Source organism: Bidens hawaiensis, unplaced genomic scaffold, assembly GCF_021521415.1.
Source record: "Bidens hawaiensis isolate Kalapana, Puna unplaced genomic scaffold, B.hawaiensis_p1.1 tig00009343_1, whole genome shotgun sequence".
Taxonomy (NCBI): domain Eukaryota; kingdom Viridiplantae; phylum Streptophyta; class Magnoliopsida; order Asterales; family Asteraceae; genus Bidens; species Bidens hawaiensis.
The window spans coordinates 686,372-704,509 of record NW_027491689.1 but is presented as its reverse complement, the minus strand read 5'-3'; the positions used below and the strand labels follow the sequence as shown (position 1 = coordinate 704,509).

Genomic DNA, 18,138 nt, shown 5'->3' with positions numbered 1-18,138 from the left:
TGACTCTACAAATCGTGCAGCTACCACCGACTGAGTAAGCGTTGGAGGTGGTAGAGACACGATCTCCGGAGTCGACGTCTGGATAGCAGTGATGGATGGAATGCCAGCAGATGATGTAGCCACCACGGGAACATCCGCAGCGCTTGTACTTGTCACCTGTACAGAAGAAGGAACAATAGACATACCAGACAGTGCGGCCGGAGCAAAACGTACAATCCTTGAAGTCTCTCCAGCTCCCATGCCAGCACCTGTCCTTTCCCGTCTTGATCTTCTTATCAGCTTATGTATGTCTTCTTCCTCTTCTGACTCTTCATCATCCTCCGTTCTCTTTCTTTTCCCAAACGTTCTCTCTCGAGACACCATCAACCGTCTCCCCTCATCCATAATCTCATCCAAATCTGAGTCAGCAATCGACGTTGCTGCTCTAGTAACACTCACACCCGTACCTTGTGCAGCCGAGACCTGCACCTCTTCAACATGATCCATATCAAAATAACCTTGACCTCCAAAAACAGCGTCAAGATCTATATCCTCTGCAGCCGACACAACAGGCACAGCAGGAGCAGGAACAGCTTGAGTTGCTCTTGCCTGTCGCGGTTGAGGATCTCTGAACTCGTCCCCACCAGCAGGAACATACTCTGGGTTGATTAAAAACCCAAACAGTGGAGTATGCCTGGGACGACGTTCAGGGTTGCTCCTCGCACTCGAAGTGCGGCATTGAGCAAAGATACGCTTGCTCACAGATTCCACGTATCTGATCGGTCGTCTCTGTGGTAGATTCGGAGCCACATGGTTCAATATCATCTGGATGAACCGTGGGTACATAATGAACCGCTCCCGAGACATCGCCCTTCTTTGCCTGTCAATCTCTTAAAAACCATCTGACTGAAACTGAAGCGTTTATTGTAAGTCAGTGCAGTCATTGCAGACTGCATGGTCGCACCCATACCGTCAGTGCCCGCCTTCCTCCCAGACATGCAAACTATCATAACGTGCATGAGGAAGCGCCACTGATCTAGAAGGAAACCCTTCCTCCTATGGGTATCTCCTAATGGACCAGAGTAGCCCATTCGGAGAAACGCTCCATCACGGAACGGAGCTACGAACTCAGTTGGGTCGTCCCTTGTCTCTTCTCCAAACCGTAATGCCACCCGTATCTGTTCAGAGTTGAACTGAACATGTTGATTATTCACAGTCGCGCGCATGACCGGGGGCTCAACACGACAGTCGTATTCGACCGTCTGCCAGAAGTCTTCGATATTCGGCAAGGATATCGGCAGAGTGTTTGTGATGGCATGAAAAATCCTCGAGCGTAGGAGGAAAGTTATGATCTCACGGTAATCGTCCACACCGCTCGCCTCCGGGTCAAGTGTAATGTACATATCGTGACCCGGGAAAAATTGTCTCTGATTGTCACCATCATCTCCTCCTGCACCTCCAGCACCGGCTACTGCAGCCATATCTGCAACAAACTAACCAAATTAGATAAACGTTAATGAATAACACAAGTTCGCTGGTTACCATGAGCGAAGTTGTGATAAACTCTGTATAGGCGAAGTTAAAGTTGAGGCGAAGTTGGGAACAACTTCGCTTCAGCTTTAAGTTCGTCTAATTAATATTAAGTAAAAATGATCTTAGGCGAAGTTAATGTTAACTTCGCCTCATCACAACATCGCCTCAGGCGAATTTAAGTTTCAGGCGAAGTTACGGATAACTTCGCCTCAGGCGAACTTAAGCTTCGGGCGAAGTTACGGATAACTTCGCCTCAGGCGAACTTAAGCTTCAGGCGAAGTTACGGATAACTTCGCCTAAACCCTAACTTCGCCTGAATCTGAATCGGCGACAGTAAGGATTATGGAACAACGTGCAGTTGATGATTCGGCTAGTTTAGACGATTAAGTACTCTTAAACACAAGTTTTAAGGACATGTGGACGATCAGAATGTTTATCAACACGTAAAAACACAAGTTATGAAACTCGGTTTCAAACCGATGGTCCGAGGGTTCGAAACCGGTTGAAACAAACATTTAGACGCTTGAATGAACATTGAGTATGTGATATAATGGTATTTCGAACCTTGAATTGGTGTGAAAATCGGAAATAAATAACACGTAATCGGTGTAAATATCAAGTTCGCAGGAAAAGATGTCCGCTGTGGATATAAGTTCGCTGATATAATGAACAGTTTGACTCTAAGAATTCTTTATATAGGGGATCTGTTATACAGGCGAAGTTACGGATAACTTCGCCTAGGCGAAGTTATTCACAACTTCGCCTGTTCAACAACATCGCCTATATATTTACAAAATTTAACCTTATAATTTGAACATTTTTCAATTAAGTTATAAAACTTTCCTTGAAGAACTAAACGACACGATCAAGTCTAAGTAACCAGTTAAAAAATCATAAAACTATCTAAGTACAAAAACTTAAAAAATTTAAAGTATAAGGGATCAAATTTCAGTCTCGATAGGGACTGCTACGTGTTAGAAAAGATCCGAACAGGAATCATACTAACTACGTGACTGTCACATAGATCCGTTTTTAGCTGTATTATGACATATAGAGACAGGTTGTAGGCAGGTATAACTTAAAGTGGTTTTCATCGTTTCTGTGATACGAGTTAGGTTCGATTAAGCCTCAAAATATAAGTGGGCAACAACTCAGAAATATTGATGCCTCCTATCTATTCTCAAAGCGTATTTGGCTTTCCCCAAGTCACCCCGAATTGACTTCGACCCATAGTGTCTGATTAAACATGTAAGTACTCTTCTTCTGGTTCCCGTTCTTCTTCTTACTCTAAGATTGAGAAGTCTTGATATTTTGTCATCTCTAAAATGTTTCAATAACTCCAAATTTTTATTTTTATTTTTATTTTTATTTATTTATTTTTTTAATAATAAACATAGACTTCAAAGTAGAAATTAACTGCAAGTCCCGAATCTGGATCACTGCAGTATCTTGAGATGCTATCTTCACGGGAATCAGAACACACATGGGCTCGTGTATGACTGGGTAATCGCTTTTCTGCCTATCATTCGGAAAGATATATATGAAGACATGCAAAACTCTTAAGGAGTTTCCACGTAAAATCAAGTAGATTTAGTTTGTATCACGTCTACTTTTACGCACCATAAAAAGTTACCATGACATACAATGACTGTCCTAAAGCCTTTTAAGCCTAATAACTTCACTAGTTAAGCACACAGAATTAGTATATCTATCATTTTCCAAGGTTGGATCAATTTTCCGTTTAACATAGCTAACGAACTTCTTACGAAGTAACAGACTTGAAAAATAATTTCATTTCCCTTTTTCTTTCAAAATTGTAACATTAATCGCCACGACCAAAACAAAGTCTTCAGGTAAACGGCTATCCCGAAGATCCAATGGATCAGCTGGACCGACCACATACTAGTATGTGTCCTTCTGACTAAGTATGATCGACTAATTATAAGCGAAAGAATGAAAAAACCCATCATAAATCGCCCCGGTCACTATCAGTAATCTGGTTAATGGCTATCCTCAAAATCTACAAGTAGAAAATGAGGACCAAAACATATCCGAAGACAAGTCCTTCAAACTGATGTAACCGACATATTTTTAAACGATTAGTGACGTTTTTTTTTTTTTTTTTTTTTTTAAATATCACAAGAATAGCATGGTTACTCGGGATTGATCATCCCATTCAGTTCAATAAGGTTTTGAAATCTGGATTTGTCAAACGCTTTAGTGTATAAATCAGCGAAATTATCAAGCGTATCCATCTTTTCAAGAATTATCAGTTTCTTCTCAGCACAATCCCGTATGAAATGATGACGTATGTCAATGTGTTTAGTTTTACTATGTTTCACGGGATTGTTAGTTACTGAGATAGCAGCTGTGTTATCAATGCAAATAGGAGTAAGTAAGAAATTCAGACCATAGTCGCGCAACTGTTGTTGTATCCAAAGAACCTGAGAGCAGCAGTTGGATGCTGCCATGTATTCTGCCTCACAGGTTGAAATTGCGACTGAAGTCTGCTTCTTGCATTGCCACGACACCAATCTGCCACCAAGAAACTGACATCCTCCAGTTGTTGACTTCCGACTCTGATTGCACCCTCCATAATCAGAATCTATGTAAGCGACCAGCTCCAAGTCTCCTCCTCTCGGGTACCACAACCCCAGCTTCGGCTTGCCCTTGAGATACCGCAGTATCCTCTTTGCACCTTTCAACTGAGATTCTTTTGGATTTGCCTGAAAACGTGCACAAAGACAAACAGCAAACATTATATCAGGCCTAGATGCAGTTAAGTACATTAAAGAACCTATTATTGCCCGATATTGAGTTGGGTCCACATCTGCATCACCGTCTACTTCAGCACCCAATTTGTGATTGACGCAGATTGGAGTATCATATGGAGAACTGTCCTCCATCTTGAAGCGCTTGAGCACATCATGAACATACTTCGTCTGATGAATGAACATCCCGTCCTTCTTCTGATCAACCTGCAATCCTAGAAAGAAAGTTAGTTCACCCATAGCACTCATTTCAAACCTTTTCTTCATGACGGCTTCAAACTCCTGACACATGGAGACTTTTGACGCAGCAAATATAATGTCATCCACGTAGACTTGTACCAGCAGGAAGTCGCTTCCATCTCTTTTGAAGAACAACGTGCTATCAATTTTCCCTCTTTCAAAACCATTCTCGAGCAAGTAATCCGATAAAGTTGAATACCATGCACGAGGTGCCTGATGTAATCCATACAACGCCTTGCTCAACCTGTACACGTGATCTAGAAAGTCTGGGTCAGGAAAACCCGGAGGTTGCTCAACATACACAACCTCATCAACTTTCCCGTTCAAAAACGCACTCTTCACATCTAGCTAAAACACCTTCATTTTTTCATAAGCAGCAAACGCTAAAAACAATCTTATGGCTTCCAACCTGGCGACAGGAGCGAACACTTCGTTATAATCAATCCCCTCTTGTTGATTAAAACCTTTAACGACTAGCCTCGCCTTGTTTCTTATAATAATCCCCTTATCATCTCTTTTGCACTTAAACACCCATTTTGTGCCTATCGTATGCACATTCTTTGGTTTTTCAACCAAAGTCCAAACTTCCATCTTCTCGAATTGAGCCAACTCTTCTTGCATGGCTTCGACCCACGAGCTGTCCTTTAAAGCCATTTGATAATTCTTCGGTTCAATCTGGCTTATAAAGCAGGTATACAGGCATTCATTGATTATTCCTGTCTCCTTAATGCTTGTATAAACACAGGTGTGTTCATTCAAGCTACTTCTCGTTTGTACACCTGAGGACACATCACCAATCACATTATCCAAAGGGTGATCTTTATGAATTCTCGTTGTCGGAACAGAACCGACATGCAAATTATCTTCCAAATTAGAAGAGATCTCGTCAATGGTTGTTTCTGGCTGAGAGTGAAAAGGATTGATAAATTCTTCTTCAGTTGAGGCAGCAGGGGTACCGATAGTGTTTGATGAGGAAGGTTGACATTTATCAATCAGCTGTCTTTGCAATAGATTTTCTTCCTCATCGAGTATCATCTTCGTCGCAGCTCTTTCTTCTTCTTCATAAATTTCCAAGTCCGGTACGTTAAATGACTTAAAAAGCTTAACATAGTCGAAAATCTCAGCAGGTCCATTGCTTGGTTTTGGCGGTTGGTAACTTGTGATGTCAGTGTTACACACCACCTCCACCTTGCAGGTCGAAGTATTGAAGACACGTCTGTTGGGAGTACCAACAACATAACCGATTAAGATTCCTTCATCGGCTACTTCGCCAAACTTAGAGTTTGTCTTCAAGATCGAACAAGGGGACCCGAATGGTTCAAGACCACTCAAGTTGGGCTTCCTTCCATGCATAAGCTCGTAACATGTTTTACCAAGTCTCTTAACCGTTAACACTCTATTCAGAACATAGCAGGCTGTAGCAACCGCTTCAGCCCAGAACATCACAGGAAGCTTCGAATCTGCCAGCATAGTCCTGGCTCCTTCAATTAAAGTTCGGTTCTTCCTTTCAGCCACTCCATTCTGTTGCGGAGTATACGGAGCGCTGTATTGATGTTCAATTCCTTTATGAAGACAGAAGATCTCCATCTCAAAATTCTTGAACTCCGTCCCATTGTCACTTCTGATGAACTTAACTGTTTTACTCATGACGTTCTCAACTTTGGTAATCAAATTCTTCACCATTTGAGCCGTCTCATCTTTCGATTTCAGAAAATATACCCACGAATATCGCGAGTAGTCATCAGTGATCACCAAGCAGTAAGAAGTACCTCCTAGACTTTTTACATTCACGGGATCGAAGAGATCCATGTGAAGCAGTTCTAGAGTACTAGCAATAGAGTTGACCTTCTTGGTGAGATGGGATTTCTTGTGTTGCTTTCCCTTCTTGCATGCTATACATTTGTCTTCAAAGTTAAAACTTTTCAAGGGAACTCCCATCACAAGCCCATTCCTGACAATGTGGTTCATCTTCCGAAGATGAATGTGCCCCATCCTCCTGTGCCATAGTTCGGATTCCGATTCGCTTGCTTTCGTCATTAAACATGATTCTCCCGTGGTTATTTCAGTAGACCTCATATCCATCACATAAGTATTTGTATCACGTGGAGCTTTCATCACTATCCACTCGTCTGGTATCTGAAAACCAGGCTTCAACACGATCGCCTCATTCTTCGTGAAATGAACAGTGTACTCCTTATCACAAATCTGCGACACACTCAGCAGATTGTGCTTCAACTGTTTTACAAAGTTTACATTCTCAAGAGTTATTTTCCCATTGGACACCGTTCCTCTTCCAGTAATTCTTCCTCCACTTTCACCAGCAAAGCTAACTCTCGCTCCTTGAACAGGTTTTAAGTCGTGCAACAAATATTTGTTACCCGTCATGTGCCGGGAACAGCCGCTATCTACAATCCAAAGACTGTGGGCAGCCCTGTTCAACTGTTCCTGCACAATAAAGCAAAGGATTAGAATCTAGGGACCCAAGACCAATTGGTCTTGGATCTATACATCCCGTACTTCTGCTTTCCAAAGTTAGCATCTGGATAATTCCTGTCAGTCCTATTAGGAAATCTCCTTGGAAATTGAGTGTGAGGCCTTCCAAACCTATGTGTATTGAAAGTATTATATCTTGTGGTTTGGTTATTAGTATTGTTAAACTGAGGTTTGTTTCTGTGAAAACCTGAATTAGTTACATTTCGGAACTTTGAAGGGTTTTCATTTTTAGCAGTATTAAAATTACCGTTAGGCTTATGCTCAGTTTTAATAGGCCTCACACCTCTGAATTTCGGCGTCAGAGGGCAATCTGCAACAAGATGTCCTAACTTATTACACCTAAAACAACACCTATGCTCCATTTTCTTTTCAAATGTTGTTTTGGATGTAGAGGCTGTGTTACCGGCCGTTCGTCTCACATAAGGTGGGACGTACGGGTTGAGTGGAGTACTCTTTATAAAAGTTTTATCTTTTTCTCCACCAGTGGGTAACACTATCTTCTCTTTTGTCTTACCCGATTCGGACAACTTATCCGAATCTGATGAGACTGGACTCGTAACAGAAATTTTCTCACTTGAAACAGGCGAACTCGTTTCGCCACTACTAACACTTGGTTCTTTACTCGTAACCTTGATTGGAACTGTCTGAGGAACTTCAAAATCAACAGATTTCTGAACACTAGGGTTAAAAGTGTAATTGTGGTTATATGGTGGTGGAACCTCGTGATAACCAATTCCTCCCCTCTTCGTAGAGGTACCTTGATCACTAACAAGGTGATCAAGAATAGCTGAGGAATTTCGGAACTGCTCAAGTTTTCGGTTCAGTTCCACCACTTTCACCTGGTGGTCAGCAATCTGCTTTTCTCGTTCAGCAATCAGTTTAGTCTTTTCTTCTAAAACCTCATAACTTAGATCAATTACTTCAATTTTTTCAGCAAGTTTTGTTTTTAAGCTTTTAACATCTTTTTCACACGCTTTTATTTTAACTTTGTAACTGTTTTCTCTTGCTTTCATAAAGTGATGATCTTCTTTAAGAGTTTTAAATTCAGCATCTAAACGAACATACTGATCAGTTATGGTAGCAAGTTGCTCAGACAAATTCTCACATTTAGTACAAATAGATTTAGAACTTACCTCGGAGAGTTGATCTTTGTTATCTGTCATGAAAGCTTTTTCTTTACCAGTAGCTTTCTCTTCTCCGGTAATCTTCTCACGTTCTTCATTCTCAACCTTAGCCATATTTGCCTGTTCTCTAGTTTCATTCGAATGCAGGTTCCAGTTGTATTCACCTGCTTCTCTGGACAACATGGCATTGATTTCCATATTATTCCCAGTGTACTGTGCAGACCTGCCTTGACCACGTTCAACTCTCTCGTTTCTGCACTCTTTGGCAAAGTGCCCTTTTTGTTGACAGTTATAGCACCTCACCTTAGACTTGTCGAACCCTGGTCTGCCACCAACAAACTTTCTCCCCGTCTTTCTCATAAACTTCTTTACTCTCCTCACTATCATGGCCATCTGCCATTGTAAATCCATCTCCTCCAGATCATCAGCATCGATCTGGTCATAGTCTTCATCTAGCATTGCTGGATCAACCACCTTTCCTTGAATATAGTTTTCATATGAAGCAATAAATGAAGCATAGAGGCCAAACTGCTCTTCAGCAGATTTGACGCTCATTGGCATCTTAGAGTAATTATTTCTTGAGGAACTTGAAGATCCACTACTCTTGCTTGCTGTCTGTTGAGTACCACTTGATCCACCGGCAACAAAGCAAACATCCCCATTTGAGTTTACTGACACTTGCCCCTCCTGTGAAGAATTGGCACCCGACTCACCCTTCGAGTAGTAGGCGGCAGAATCAGTCTTTGAACTTGAATTGGAGTTTACTTTAGCACCGTACATGCCTGGATCTTGAACCTGATCCATAGATGTTTCTTTTCTTACCATATTAAGCTCAAAAGTTCTGAGCTTGTTGACAGTGGTTTCAAGATCATAAGTAGGGAAGTCCTTGTCTTCCCTCATCAGCACAGTATACATCTCCCATTTTGGTGGGAGAGCATCGAGAAGTTTTTCCACAATCTCTTCTTCTCGGTATGAAATGGAGTAGTTACTCAATTCAGTCATTAGATGATAATATCGAGTGATAATGTCATCCAGAGATTCGTTCTTTAAGTACTTAAAGACTGAAAATTGAGTTTTGAGCAACTTTATCTTTGAAGCCCGAATACCTACATTTCCTTCAAATCTGCTCTCAAGAGCTTCCCAAAGCTCTCTAGCTGATGTATACTTTCTGAACGTATGGAGGATCTCCTGTGGAAGAGCCATTGTGATTGCAGCATGAGCCTTGCTCTCGGCTTCATACATCTTTTTCTCCTCCTCTTCCATTTTACTGTATTTCTTGATTTGGTCTCGACCCTCATACTCCATGATTAGTGGAATATATCCATCTTGGATGCATACCCACATTTTCGCATCCTGGTACTTAACGTATTGTATGAACCGATCCTTCCACGCTACAAAATCGGTTCCCTTCAGCAACCTTGGGGCCTTTGTAGCTGACCCCGCTTCAACTTCCATCTTTACAAGCTCCGAAATGTTGATCGACGACATCCTTCTTGAAGACTACGAAACCCGAGAAATTCTGAAAAGGGCGAAGTTAAAAAAAATTTTCTTCTGAACAGTACTGTAGGCGAAGTTAAGGATAACTTCGCTTAAGTAATAACTTCGCTGGATCTTTCTTAAATTCGCGTGACTGGGCGAAGTTGAGAATAACTTCGCTTAGGGTAAGCGAACTTAGAAAGTAGGCGAACTTGATGAGAACTTCGCTGAGCTAGGCGAACTTGAGGAGAACTTCGCTGAGTTAGGCGAAGTTGAGGAGGTAGGCGAAGTTGTAAATAACTTCGCTTCTCCTTATATCTTCGCTGAAACCCTACGTATCCTGACGGCAACTTCGCCTGATGAACAGCAACTTCGCCTGACGAACTTAAACTTTCTGCAGATCTGAAAATCGGATTTTAACGACGATTTTGACGGTTTAAAGGCTTGAACACACTGGTAGGAGGCTAGAATGAGCAAAAACACCAAAAACTCGTCCCGAAAATACCCGAAATGAGACAAATTCTACACCCGCATGAATATCCCGAACCACACAATCGAGCAAATGCTCTGATACCAATTGTAGGTTCCCCGGACGGATCACACGAGATATCCCGATATACACAGGTGCGGAATCCCTGTGTAGATCGTTACGGACGTAGAATACAAGCTCACAAACACACGAACACGATACGAACAAACACACGTTATATTAATAACTCGAACCGTGATTACTTACAGACTCTCGACCTCACGTCACTCGACTCACTGAATTACACGTAAATTAACCTCCTCGATCAACTCGTAACTCGCAGTCCGTAATGTATATAAATACACGACAACTTTGCCTTAGGCGAAGTTGTCCATAACTTCGCTCGTTCAACAAGTTCGCCTAGGCGAACTTGTCAACAACTTCGCTTGGTTAACAAGTTCGCCTAAGCGAACTTGTCAACAACTTCGCTTTTACAAACAAATACACAAACAATATTACAGACTCGATTACAGACATTAGACATATGAACTACTGACATCTATGCACCAACAAAAAGTTCACCTCACTTATTAACAATTCACGAGATAAACATTGGACTGGGGGGACTTGAAGAGGTAGGTCCCAGCAGAGCCCAGTTGGACCCGCAAGACTCACCTCAAAGAGGGACGTCTGCGCAGTTGAACCCGCATGACTCACCTTTAACAGGGACGTCTGCGCAAAGGCTAAACTCGCAAGACTCACCTTGAAGAGAGACGTCTGCCCAGAAACCAACTGGATCCGCAGGACCCACCATGCTCAGAGACGTGACGTCCTTACGCGCAGTACGCAAGCTGTTCCCGCAGGAAAAGCCTTCCAATGGTCGACGTACTCCGCCTGTTCCCGTAGCAACGGATACTAGCCATCAGGGAAGGCTACCCGCGCAGCAAGGCTACACGCACAAGGCACTTAACTCTTAAATAATTCAGTAATGTCACCTGAAGAAGGAGTGAGCAAGCCGGGAACACTCCCGCACAAAGCCAGGAAAACTCCCGCCCAAATGAGCCAGTCCGTACGATACTGGAGGATCTTTTGTACTGTACCTGACGAGGTATGGACAAAAGATCTGACCAAAGATACGACAGCTCACTGACAACAGTATGACGAGCAGCACGCTCTTGTACTGTATGTCACTATCAGCCGCCGCCTACTCACCAACCTGACGGAGGACGTGCATAGCCTGCAGTTGGTGGAACAGGAATAGTACACAGCCGGCCTGGTCACTATCAGCCGCTGCCTACCCACCAACCACCAGCATGGCACGTGCGTAGCCCACAGTTGGCAGAACAGGAATACTATTCATCCGGCTGTACCTTCTTGGAAACCTACCTTCGGCTATAAATACTCCAACACATTGGAACGGTATCATCATCTCATCTCATACCATCATATCTGCTCTAGTCATTTCTCTTAATATACACTTATATTCAAGAGCAATCTAGTCTGATTCTCACGCCGGAGGGTGGTCACAAGGAGGTACCCCCCTTCCCCCTTCTCAGTGACGAGCTCACGGTGTCTGTTTTGCAGGTCATCTGAAGAACCATCTTTGCCGGATCTAACCCCTCGTGGGAAACATCTATTTAACCCCTAGATTATCCGTAATCTGCCCGGGGTAACTTAGTGTTTCTTCACCAATATTCTCTGCACGGGCGACTCGAAGGGAGAGGTTTGCTTTTGGGACGCGAAACGATGTTTGCTCATTCACCATATCAAGGTTATTTTAGTTTAGTCGATCATTTTGTTTTATTAGATTGTATGACTGACTTACTTTCTGATGTTTGGAAATAGGTGGCTGAAGTTCGCATAAAGCAAGTCCGGTTTCAACCCAACAACAACAGCAACTTGCTAGCTGTTGCTTTTGGTAAATGTGCAATGGTTATGCTTGTTCAAAGAAAAGGGAATGAGATTGAAGCCAACCATGTATCCACTTTAGAGGTATTTAAAGTTAACGATTTTTAAATTTTTGGCAGCCCATTTGATATATATATATATATATATATATATATATATCAAATGTGAGAATTATTTTGAAATTGAGAACTTTGAGAACCATTTTAAACAAAAAAACACTTTTTTTAACAAAAAAATAAAAAAAAATTATAAAACAAAAAAACTCGAAAATAAAAAAAGTAAAAAAACCAAATTTTTTTTTCGTTCCGGTTTTATAAAAAGAATAAAAAAACTGAAAAAATATCGGTTTAACCAAATTATATACATATGTATAATACTTATTTTTTTAATTTTATACATGTTTTTATACACATATGTACAATTTAAGGTAAATGATAATGTACATATGCGTACATTACGTAACTATATATTAAATGAAATTATACATATGTGTATAATACGAAGTGTTTTTTTATGAAACAGAATGAAATATAAGAATTTTTTTTTTTAACTTTTTAAAATTTTTTTGTTTTATGATTTTTTTAAATATTTTTTAAAGGTGTTTTAGTGGTCCAAATTAGTTCTCAAAGTTCTCAATTATCAAATGGTTCTCTTAGGATCTTTACCCTATGTATCTTATGTTATGTTATGTTGTTATGTTATGTTATGTGTTATGTGTTATGTTATGTTATTGTTAATGTTAGCGTTAACGCTAACGTTAACGTTAATGTTAATGTTACTTGTTTTTTTTTAATTGCTAATTGTTAATGTTAAGGTTAAGTTTAATGTTTAATGTTTAATGTTAAGGTTAATGGTTAATGTTAACGTTAAGGTTAATAGTTAATGTTAATGTTTAATTGTTAATGTTAATGTTAAGGTTAATGGTTAATGTTAATAATGTTAATGTTTAATGGTAATGGTAATGGTAATGTTAATGTTAATGTTTGTTATGCTATTTTATTAGTACTTAGTATTGTTATTACTTGTTATGCTATGCTATGTTATGTTATGTATGTATGTATGTATGTATTATTACTTACTAGTACTTAGTATTATTATTACTTGTTATGTTATGTTATGTTATGTTATGTATGTATGTAGTTGTTATTATTACTTACTAGTACTTAGTATTATTATTACTTGTTTTGTTACGTTACGTTATGTTATGTATGTATGTATGTAGTTGTTATTATTACTTACTAGTACTTAGTATTATTATTACTTGTTATGTTATGTTATGTATGTATGTATGTTGTTATTATTATCACTTACTAGTACTTAGTATTATATTACTTGTTATGTTATGTTATGTATGTATGTAGTTGTTATTATTACTTACTAGTACTTAGTATTGTTATTACTTGTTTTGTTATGTTATGTTATGTTATGTTATGTTATGTATGTATGTAGTTATTATTACTTACTAGTACTTGGTACTTGGTATTATTAATACTTATTATGTATGTATGTATTATTATGCATTTATTATTATTATTATTATTACTTATTTGTTTGTTTGTTAATTAAGGGACATAATATGGATGTGAAATCTGTTTGTTGGGACCCAACTGGGGCCCCACTTGCTTCGGTGAGCCGTGACCGTGCTCGGGTATGGGACTTGGCACACAACAAGAAGACATCATATTACGAGTTGCTGAGTGGCGAAATGCCGACGGGCAGCCGCCCGTTTGAGGCTTGCATCTTTCATCCGACACACCCGCAACTCCTGATAATTGGTTCTGTCGTTGTATGTATATTATAGATAGACATTAAAATAATATAATATTGGTTTGTTTAAAGATTATTATTTACTTAGGTGTGTAAATGTGTTGCAGGTTATACATTTTTGGGACTTTGCTCATCGCACGGCGAGTAGAGTATTTTCTATGCAAAATCCGACGCTTGTAAACTCATTTGCATGTTCTCCGGGTTTAGTTGCATCAACTAGTGGCGAGGTCACTTTGTGGAGCTCGTAGATAGTGATAGTGATAGTGATTGTAATACTGATAGTGTTTGGCTTGTTGTTGGTATCAACATGGTGTATGTGTATAGTTTTTTTGACTATAGTAATAGTATGCTTGCTGACTGATGATTATATTTTTGTCTATTTTTTTTGAGCTACATAAATACACTCTTTGTTTGGTATTCAAAATAATTTTGAAATGGTTTTTTATTCTTTTGATTTTTAGAACATAATAATATTATAATATTTTTTTGTTTGCTTAAAACTTTTATCTACAAATGCATTAATACCACCAAAAGTTTTAGCATATATGGTTATGATAGAATATAGATATATGAAACAAGCCGCCTAGGCTTAGAACTTTAATAGCTATAAATCTTATCTTACTATATTAATAAAAGAAAATATTTAAACTAAAAAGAAAATATTAAAACTTAGGTGTACATTTCTCATATTATCCTAATCTCTTATTTTATTCATTTAAGCTATCCATGGGTCATGAGTCAAAATATTTTGTCATGTGGGTTATAACATAGTGTGGATATTGTACATTATTGAATTAAATGTTATTTTCATACATAATTAAGTTATAAATCAACCACACAACTTTAGTACATTTTTTATAATTTCTTGCATATCAATACCTGAAGTTTCTAAATATGCTATTTTAGTACTTTTTATTTACAGTTTATTTTTCATTAGGTCTACATTAATTTAATTAATAAGTATTTTGAGAATCACAACTGAATACCGGATTTTATTTATTTATTTTTTATCATTTGACGAATCCCGTATAATACACGGGTTCAAAAGCTAATGGAATAATATAAGATATAGGTAACTTGTATCAAATAAAACACACAGGTGAAGCTACTAATATCAACTTTAATGTCATGACAACCACAATAAGCTAGATTATGCATTATCAAGTAATTAAGTAATGTATAAAAAAACTAGTTCATGTTATCATTTATGCATGTCACAATATTAATATACATGCACATAACTAGTTATTGTAACCCATACAAATCATAATATTAACCTATATATACAAATTTAATTACTTCATGTTATAGCCTACCAATTTGTATTTACCTACACAGATCACAAAAGTAACGTACACAAGCAAAACTTGTTCATGATATCACATACAATTAATAGTATTAACCTAAACTTGTAAAATATTCACAACGTAGGAACACATCATGTTTTTTTATTTTTATTTTAATTATTCTATAATCTATCTTTTATATGTAGGCAATAAGAATTATGTGTAGGTGAATATTATTTATAAGTAGGTGAAAATAAAATGAATTAACAATCTGTGTAGGTGAATACGAGTTATGTGTTGGTGACTATTAGTTATGTGTTGATGAAAGATCGAAAACAAAAGAAACAAAATTTGTGTAGATGAAAATAAGTCGTGTTTGTAATACGAGTTATATTTTGATAAAAATAAAAATAACTAACAATTTTCATAATTAAACATGAGCTATATGTAGATTATTGTGTTACTTGTGTACGTGATCAATTAATTACAATTCACCTACATATACATTTATTTTCATATGTAGGCACGTAAAAGAAAATTCAAATAAATCTTATGAAACCATGAATATAAAAAGTTTTCTCTTGATTATATTTCATTAAAGTTATTATAGAGGATTTTTTATATAAAAGTCGATATCTTTTCTAAAATTTGTAACTTTTTACAAGATTTAATATGAAAAATAATTTAGGAGTAATTAGGGTAATTAATGTTTTGAACAACTAGGAGATAATCAATGGTTGAGATCCACTTCTCGCACTTCTCATTATAACATTACTTCTCGCATGATCCATCCTCTATATATATATGTGTGTGTGTATTATCAATAACAAATCTGTCAAGTCCATAGTTTATGAAATAAGTAACTTGAAATCGAGAAGTGTTTGAAGCTTGAAAGGGATAATTCTTTTCCTAACACATGAAGTCCCGATATCTAAGAGTTGGAGGCTTTCGACACATGGAATCATGATAAACACGCCACAAGAGCCACACAAACCCGCAAATCTTCTTGTCCCAGGTTTATAAACTACAGCCCCAATCGGGAAATGGTTCAAGAGGAAATCACCTAACTCATGCTTATTATTATTCAACTTAAAAGCAACGGACCAAGTGTTAGTGTCGTTCCTCCTCACCCAAACCCGACAGACATCATCATGCTTAGACGAAATGGCAGCAGCCAGAGAACCATTGATGATTGCCAGTTGATTGGTTTCCCAGCTTGGCTCTGGCACCTCAATCGTAGAGAAAACCTCAGAGCTCAAATCGAATGTCAATATATAATAATAAAAACGAAATTCTTCATCAATTGGAGGATACCATTTTAATGCCCAATAAAGTACGCCGTTGAAAAGACATTGACATGATTTTATATGATTAATCGGAGTAACAGGCCGAGAAGCAATCTCACGCCAAGTGTCCGTCTTAAGGGTGTAAACAAGAAATGTATTTTCTTCGGTATTGCATCTAGCTCTCATCAGAATCTTATAATCATCAACGACTGGGTCGAAACCAAAGCCTAGAGCGTCCCAATGCCTTTCATGATCACTCAAAGAAGGACGATCATGCACCGTCACTATGCGCCTAATTGAAGGGTTCCACAGATTAATACCGGTTCTGTATTTGTAAAGGCAAACAATTCCATCGCATGAACCAACGACAAAGAAACCTCGGAAAGGATACTCGACTGATGTCATCGAGCCCATGCAGGTGGTATCATCATATGATAGCTGGCTTCGTGAATGTAATGTGTATATATTGTTTAGCTCGCTTGGTCTTTCTCTTCCTTGGTATTTAAAAATGTCGTGTACGAGCATGAGTTTTTCAGAAGACCGAAGAGTATGGAGTCGGATGAAACCGGGGCTGCTAATACATGCACATAGGGATTTGGAGACCGTTCGAAAACGCAAAAGCGATTTCGTTGGCAGTCTTGTCAAGATTTCCTCAATCAGCTCTTCACATAGATCATCATGCGAGGAGGACATGATTGTTATGGTATTTAATTAATCCTAAACGAATAACATAAGGAAAATTAAAAATCAACCAACGATTAATAAACATATATATATAATATATACAACTCCAAATCAAACCTAGGCCTCGAAACAAATAATCTAACTAAATAAACAATAACTAACCACAAGTAAATATAATACAAACATGCATGGAATTAAGAGTTCAATAAGAAAACGATTAATAGAAAGAAAATAACTCACCACAAGTAATTAAGAAAACGTTGGCGAAGAAGAAGAAGACGACAGAAAGAAATTAAGGTTCTTCTAGCTAGGTATCCTGCCAGCCTGTTACGATTTATATTTATACTTAAATATATACCTAACATAAGTTTTCTTTTTTAATTATATTATTTTATTAACTAAATTAAAAAGATTTATCTTATCTTAAACTAGAGTTTTACCCGGGACATGTTGGTAAAATACATACAGTGGCCAAACTCAAATGTTGTCGGACCTAAGTGTTAGTATGGTAAGTCGATGCGAATTCGGTCAGTGTCGATTACATACATTATTGTACCAGAACTAAAAACAAAAATAAAACAAAAAAATTATAAAAAGTGAGGTGGACCAACGAGGTAGTGTCAGTTGGTAAACTCAATCGTTGTCAATACCGGGAGATGAGTCTAAGCAAATTAGGTAAGTTTCCAACACATTCGTTACGGTACCGGAACTAAAACATTAAAAAAAAACAAAATCGACGTTCGGTCAGTTTTCTTGATGTTCATTACGACGGAGAACTTCTAGCTCGACTATTTACAACTTTATTTCCAAGATCTTCAAACTTTATTTTCAAAACTTCAACGGGTCTTCAAGAAATTAACGTCTCGGTTCAGGTAATCACGGGAAATAGAACCCAATTTCAAGAACAAAGTTGAATCAGTTGATTCAAACCCGTTATGATACCAATTGTAGGTATCGAAACCGGATTCAGCCACGAACGGATTTTGTTGTTGATAAAAATTTGAGACGGGTGCGGAAATCAAACGATCGAACAACAAAATAAAGATAATAAGTATAGTGAACGACTCCATAATCGGTCAAAAGATTAATACATTCAACAAACCGATCCCACCCAAGGCGAGC

The 18,138-nt window shown here is 38.3% G+C and overlaps 2 protein-coding genes across 2 annotated transcripts; one reads left to right on the top strand and one right to left on the bottom strand.

The window, feature by feature from the left end:
* The first annotated feature begins 11,779 nt into the window (after positions 1-11,779).
* LOC143532058 (transcriptional corepressor LEUNIG-like) lies at positions 11,780-14,008 on the top strand. Its single transcript, XM_077027207.1, has 4 exons — positions 11,780-11,856; positions 11,931-12,077; positions 13,561-13,779; positions 13,868-14,008. The coding sequence occupies exons 2-4, from the start codon at positions 12,015-12,017 to the stop codon at positions 14,006-14,008; spliced, it is 423 nt and encodes a 140-aa protein (XP_076883322.1). The 5' UTR covers positions 11,780-11,856; positions 11,931-12,014.
* Positions 14,009-15,869: 1,861 nt separating this feature from the next.
* LOC143532057 (F-box/kelch-repeat protein At3g06240-like) lies at positions 15,870-17,153 on the bottom strand. Its single transcript, XM_077027206.1, has one exon. It carries the CDS (start codon positions 17,023-17,025, stop codon positions 15,895-15,897), a length of 1,131 nt encoding a protein of 376 aa, XP_076883321.1. The 5' UTR covers positions 17,026-17,153; the 3' UTR covers positions 15,870-15,894.
* Positions 17,154-18,138: the final 985 nt, after the last annotated feature.

Coding starts and splice junctions, on each gene's coding strand:
- LOC143532058 (XM_077027207.1), top strand. CDS start 12,015: ATGGTTATGCTTGTTCAAAGAAAAGGGAATGAGATTGAAGCCAACCAT. Junction 12,078..13,560: donor ACCATGTATCCACTTTAGAG/GTATTTAAAGTT, acceptor TTGTTAATTAAG/GGACATAATATGGATGTGAA. Junction 13,780..13,867: donor TGATAATTGGTTCTGTCGTT/GTATGTATATTA, acceptor AATGTGTTGCAG/GTTATACATTTTTGGGACTT.
- LOC143532057 (XM_077027206.1), bottom strand. CDS start 17,025: ATGTCCTCCTCGCATGATGATCTATGTGAAGAGCTGATTGAGGAAATC.